General features: G+C 48.0%; 1 protein-coding gene across 1 annotated transcript; it reads left to right on the top strand.

The window, feature by feature from the left end:
• Positions 1-4,593: 4,593 nt before the first annotated feature.
• Positions 4,594-5,212, top strand: LOC119654260 (cytochrome c oxidase assembly protein COX19). The gene is made up of 2 exons (XM_038059525.1): positions 4,594-4,741; positions 4,889-5,212. Exon 2 carries the CDS (start codon positions 4,892-4,894, stop codon positions 5,177-5,179), a length of 288 nt encoding a protein of 95 aa, XP_037915453.1. The 5' UTR covers positions 4,594-4,741; positions 4,889-4,891; the 3' UTR covers positions 5,180-5,212.
• The last annotated feature ends 674 nt before the right edge of the window (positions 5,213-5,886 follow it).

The raw sequence follows: 5,886 nt of genomic DNA, 5'->3' as shown, positions 1-5,886 counted from the left end.
CCTTTCGTTGATAAAAGGAATTCCCTGATTTGAAGGAAACCAGTTGCTCGTTTGCTCAGTGCTTACCATCTAAATTGGCAAGTAATTAGCTGGGCTAAATATCCGCTATTTTTAATTACTTTGATGTCTAATCAATTATTTTTAAATTAGGCTGATGAGCCATGATGGAGCGTTCCCAAGATCGCTATCCATCCCTTTTCCTTCAGGTAGTCTGGAGATTTCCAAGCTTTCCAAACATCCTATCTCCGTGCTCCTCATACCATGTGTAGCATCGCGTAATTCTCCTTTGTGATATTGCGGTTGTTGTTTAGTTGTGGACTTGATCACATTGTAAGCAATCGATTCCGTAGATCCCATTTTTTCATTCTTTTGCAGGCAGTCTTTTGGAGAACCCAGTTAGCCTTCACCAATAATTTTTTGATACTGAGCGTTGCCTTTGAGTAAATGTAAAGAAATCAATTTCTGGGTTTTCCTGCCGCACTCGTGATCAGTCCATGCTTGTATGGAAGATTTTGATGGATAACCTTACATACAGCAGTATGTTTGCTGGTGTATTGCACCGATGTCAGTGCAACAGTGCAACCATAAATGAGATAGCCCAACGTCTCTAACGACGAGTCACACATTCTGCACTGGTCGTTCTTCACCCGCTCTTTCATGATGAGCTTTTTGTGAGTAGCGACCACGCCATCTTGAATAGCACCCATGAATCCCTCCATCTCAGCAAAGAGCTCCTCAGCACACAGCCATCTGTTTGACAAATGCAAATCGACAAATGGCTACCAAAGACAATTCATATGTTTACCGTACATTGCCTTCGACTTCCCTTCATGGATCCGCTCTTGGTCCGACTTCACCCCACTCAGAGAATTGAAACATCGATCCTTCCAGTTGAGCGGAGTCAGCCGTCCACCGCTCAGTCTTTGTCCACGGCAATATTCCAAATGCATAAGCCAGTGAAGGGATAGCGTAAACAATCAATGCGCTTATCTTATTCTTCCCCGAGAGATGCAATTTCAGAACCAGCTTCACACTTCGCAAAAATTCAGACAGCAAAGCATCCTTCAGATCACCAACTCGAGCATGGATTCGTTGCAGAATTCCTAGGTACTTGCAGAAGCCTGTCTCGGTCATAGCTTCGATGTGCAGGACCAATGCTACGTCCGGCATGCGGCTCGTGATGACCTTTGCGGATGGCTTGAATTCGATACTTGTCTAATCCAAATTCCATCCGAATATCACGGCTTAACATGTCAACTGTTCTAAGATGGTCGTCGGTACCAGCATACAACTTGATGTCATCTAAGTACTTTATTGCAAAACCATGTTCTCTAGCCTCATTTAGTAGTCATGAAAGGGGGTTCAGTGCCATGCAAAACCAAAGGGAACTCAAAGAATCCCCCTGGAAAATGCCCCTCCGTATATGGATAGGCTCTGAGGTATCGGCACCCTCAGATGAAGGCACTGATAAAGTGGTATGCGACCCTTCCATGGATGTCGCCATTATTATTTTCGGATCAATGCGATACAGATGTAGGACGTCGATCAGCCAGGTATGCGGAACGCTGTCGAAAGCCTTGGCATAATCGATATAGCAACTAAAGAGGTTTCTTTGGCCTCTAGTTGTTTGTTCCACAACTACCGAGTCGATAATGAGTTGCTCTTTGCAACCCCTTGACCCAACTCAGCAGCCCTTTTACTCCTCGGACAGAATGTTGTTGGTCTCGAGGTACGCATTGACTCTTCCACTAATAATGGACGCTTTGAATTTGTAGAGGGTTGGTAAGCAAGTAATCGGTCTTGTGTCTGCCGGGTCCTGCACGGTGTCCTTCTTAAGGATAAGGTAGGTAATCCCCGCAGTGAGGAAGGGTGGAAATTCCTCTGGCCGACTCATGACTTAATTTATGCTGTGTGCCAACCGACTGTGTGCGCTGGTAAATTTCTTATATGATAAATTCTGCATCCGATCCAGACTTGGGCCCCTCCAATTCTTCAGGCCGTTTATGACTCGTTGAACTTCCTCTTCGGTAACATTCGCAAAATCCATGCCAGACGTTGTGGCATGGCGGGTGCCTTCGTAACCGCCAAAGTCCACCTCAGTATTCTGTCGCTTCCGTTACTGAAAACTGCACTGTCTGGACGCTCTGTTGGGATTCGTTGAGAGATTTGAAAAAGCTCCGCTGGTTTTTCGTGTATGTTGCATTCTGGACACGTCTGGAGTGACTTTCGCCATACCGTCGTAACCGATTGCATACGACAGAAAGTTTCTGCTTTAGTGTTATAGTTTCTGTAAACCCTCTACACTTTACTCCTCACCCGTCTGCTGGCATTGCCAGTGCTGATCTGAATCAGTCTAGCAATGTCTTGCCTTAGTGAGTCCCGCCGACGTTCCAGAGAATTTTCCGTGGTGGATTTCTTTGGACTGAGTGACGAAAGAAACCAATAACGCGAAAGCGAATCTTCTGACCGTGCAATCTGACAGCTGTAGCTGCACCACAATACAGAAGTGACATATCAGCACAGAGTCGAGATGCAATCTGATCATTGATTTGAGATAGAATTCTCAGAGTTGCTGGAGATGCATAGAACCTGGGAATACTTGGTCTATGCAAAGGATGCATTTCCGAGAATTCTATACACGTTCTTTGGAATTCGTCCCGGATCTCAGCGGTGCTTCGGCGAGTACTGAAACTCTTGCCTGCAGTGCGACGTGATGTTGTTGATGACAGCGAGGCTGCCCCCATCGACTCTCGGTCACCAGTCAATGACCTGAAGTGGAACACGCTCCCTGATGATGGCCGGAATTGTGCCGCTGCGAGTTATAAGCGGTACTGATCTGCACGAATTCCGGGAAACGCTCGACAAATCTCTAGTGCAACAAGAGGCGGTAAGATGTTGTACCCACCCTCGCCGTTATTTCGTAGTAGGAGCGGATGATGGAGAGGTTCATTTATTCAGTCCACTTCATCCGCTGCCTACGCAACCCTGCTGAAGTGGTTGTCACAGATTGTGGCGAAACAGCTCCAGCAGGCGGAGCAATGCTCCTGGTCGTCGTGGCCGCTTCCACGCTACCTCCAGGTCATTGGGGCTCTGCTGGGATTGACCTCCCAGTACGCCGTGACGACTGACGGTAGCATGAGTCTGCAAGGAGAGATCCTGTGGGTTGGGTTGATCCTTTCACGCGGGATGCTAGGGCGACGGACGCTTCACGGGTTAAAGGATTGGTTCGAGAACAATTTTCTGCGCTTGGAGACTCGAACCTGAACACACACTCAGTGCAACAGGTAGCTCAACATCAGCCTGCTTCAACTCGTGCAGTACATTTTGAGAACAGACGTGACTATGGACAGAATAAAGACAATTTTTACAGGCACGACTATAGACGTAACGTTGAGTTTTACGGACTTGACGACAGAACTTTCACATGACCTGACAGATCCGGACTCGACTATATGTACAATTTTAACAATTCTGACGATGACGATTCGCTTTATGGATGCCAGGCACGACCGCTTAATACCATGTCGGCGGATCGTGCTTACATAATTTTGCCATCCTGGGACTTGGTTTTTGATGGCACATCAAAAACTTTGCCCATCAACCAGTTCCTCTCCGCGTGGAGGCCTTGACCAACATAACGCTACAGGGGGATTTCGATCTGCTGTGCACTTATGTACACACTCTTTTCAGAGACAGAGCAGCAGTCTGTCGGACGAGCCGAGTGGACCTCTTTTCGTAAGGCTCTTCGTCAGCACTTTAAGGATTCTCTAGATGACTGGAATATCCATGAACTGATGCGAGACCGCATGCAAAGTCCATCCGAAGAATTCGACAGTTACTATAAAGCTGTGAATTTCCTAGCGATCAAAGCGCTCAAAGGACCCCCCCCCCCACATTCCCGAGCCTGGCTAGCACAGAAGCGTGCAAGAACTTGTCGACCGAGCACTTTGGTGGGGCTTCAGTCTTTACGGATGGAACTTGACGGTCAATTTCGCAAACTTTTTAGGTTTCTGGGATAGCTCTTCCCTCTAGGTCGTTCTCGGCCACTTAGGATGATCGTCTGATCCTCCTTTTTCCCGTAAGCTCCATACATGTTCCTCATTTTGAACCGGTGTGGTGGTCAGCATTTTACCGGGAATTGGTTCCCAGGTAATGATGGTGCGCCTTGCGGTTGCTGTGAATATCATTTCTACACCAGGCTCTGCTCTTTATAGACTCAGCACGTTCTTCTTTCTTCTCAGCCTTTGTCTAATCCACAAGTGGGGTCGGCTGCCAGAGTCTCAGTAATTAAACACTGTTAATTCCAGAATGTTCAGCTTGTACTGCCGGAACTCTCGTTCAAATAAAAAATGACTAGAATTCTAGGGTCCCTCGCTATTGTTGTCCAGAAGCGGTAGCACATTCTAAAATCGATGATATGATAAGGAAACATCGTAACCGTTCCCCGGTTCAAGCTTCTAATTCTGTAACGGCCAATCTTCCCGCCCCAATGGTTTTTCTCTTTTCTATTTATTTCAATTAGCCACTGGTAGAGGACCCTGTAGTCGACAAGTGACTCCATACAAATTCCCCCTATTCTAATGAAAACATTGTACTTCCCGTCTCCCTACGTCACTGCCTAACCTGTTGAAAGCAATCCTTCAGTCATCGGCACACGAAGGGAATCGCGCCGGGCGAACGTCAGCGAAACAGCACGAAAGAGGATCCTTCACATCACAACTGTCAAATGTTCGATTGACAGGTAAAGTCCTTGGTCCGCATTCCTCCTTGTCATTGCGGCAGAGGAAAAAAACGTCAAGCAAAACATCACCCAAATATTACCTAATCATTCGTGTCCCCCAACTGCGTCTAATTCACCGCAATTTCAATAATATCTTATGGATTTCAGGTTATGGCATCGCATACGTTCAGCCAGAAGAAATTCACACCGACTCCGCCGGACAAAGGAAGCTTCCCACTCGACCATGAGAACATTTGCCGAAAATTAATGCTCCAGTATATGACGTGTTTGCGAAAGAACAACGACAACAACTCCAAGTGTCGCGAGCAAGCGAAAAGTTATCTCGAGTGTCGCATGGACAATCAATTGATGGCCAGAGAAGATTGGTCGAAATTGGGTTTCCACAACGAGGCGACCGCGACGGCTACGAGTGCCAAGACCGTGGAGAAAAGCCAGTAGCACCAGTGCACCGCAAGAACCAGCAGCAGCGACCTGAAGAGAAAACACGAGACCAGCAACAACGGCCATCCGACAGCGAGCAAGTGTAAAAAGCGCAAACAAAGCGGCGGGACGGAGTCCGTCAATGAAAAAACCGTCGGCGTGTGCAGCAGTCAATTGAAGTTAATACCGCTTCCGTGTGCAGAGCGTGAATACGTGCGCCCTTCTCCCGGCCGGTTTGTTTTCGGCATTCATATTTCTCGCCTGCCGCGTATTCTCCGCATTGTTCCGCCGCCCTGTTGCTCGTCCGCGCCTCCGTCAGCTCCCAAGTGTCGCAGTTGTGTCTGCCGTCTGCACTCCAATTCCGATTCATTAAAGAAAAACCAGAACTCAAGCGAAAAGAAGAAACTCCCAATCATTGCCATCGCGCCCCGGCCTCGAAACCCAGACTCACCCACGACTCTGACTTTCCGTCTGCTGTGCAGTTTCCCATGTTCGTTGCAAGTGCCCGCGAATCTAGCAAAAGTGTGTGTAGCGCGGCCCGCACAAGTGACTAGTTATCGAGTGGCGGGTTTCCGCGCAGTGTCTAGCCTGTCTACAGTGACTCCTGTGACACATTGGCCCGAGGTGCATGTGGACGCCGGCTCCTGTCCCGTCTCGGCAACTTTCAGTCAGAAGAAGTCAATTAATCAGATCGTAGACGTCTCGAGAGACGACCGGCTCGCCGG

This window comes from Hermetia illucens, chromosome 4 (assembly GCF_905115235.1).
Source record: "Hermetia illucens chromosome 4, iHerIll2.2.curated.20191125, whole genome shotgun sequence".
NCBI classification, from domain to species: domain Eukaryota; kingdom Metazoa; phylum Arthropoda; class Insecta; order Diptera; family Stratiomyidae; genus Hermetia; species Hermetia illucens.
The sequence above is the reverse complement of the archived record's forward strand: the minus strand, read 5'-3'. Positions and strand labels throughout refer to the sequence as shown.

Coding starts and splice junctions, on each gene's coding strand:
- LOC119654260 (XM_038059525.1), top strand. CDS start 4,892: ATGGCATCGCATACGTTCAGCCAGAAGAAATTCACACCGACTCCGCCG.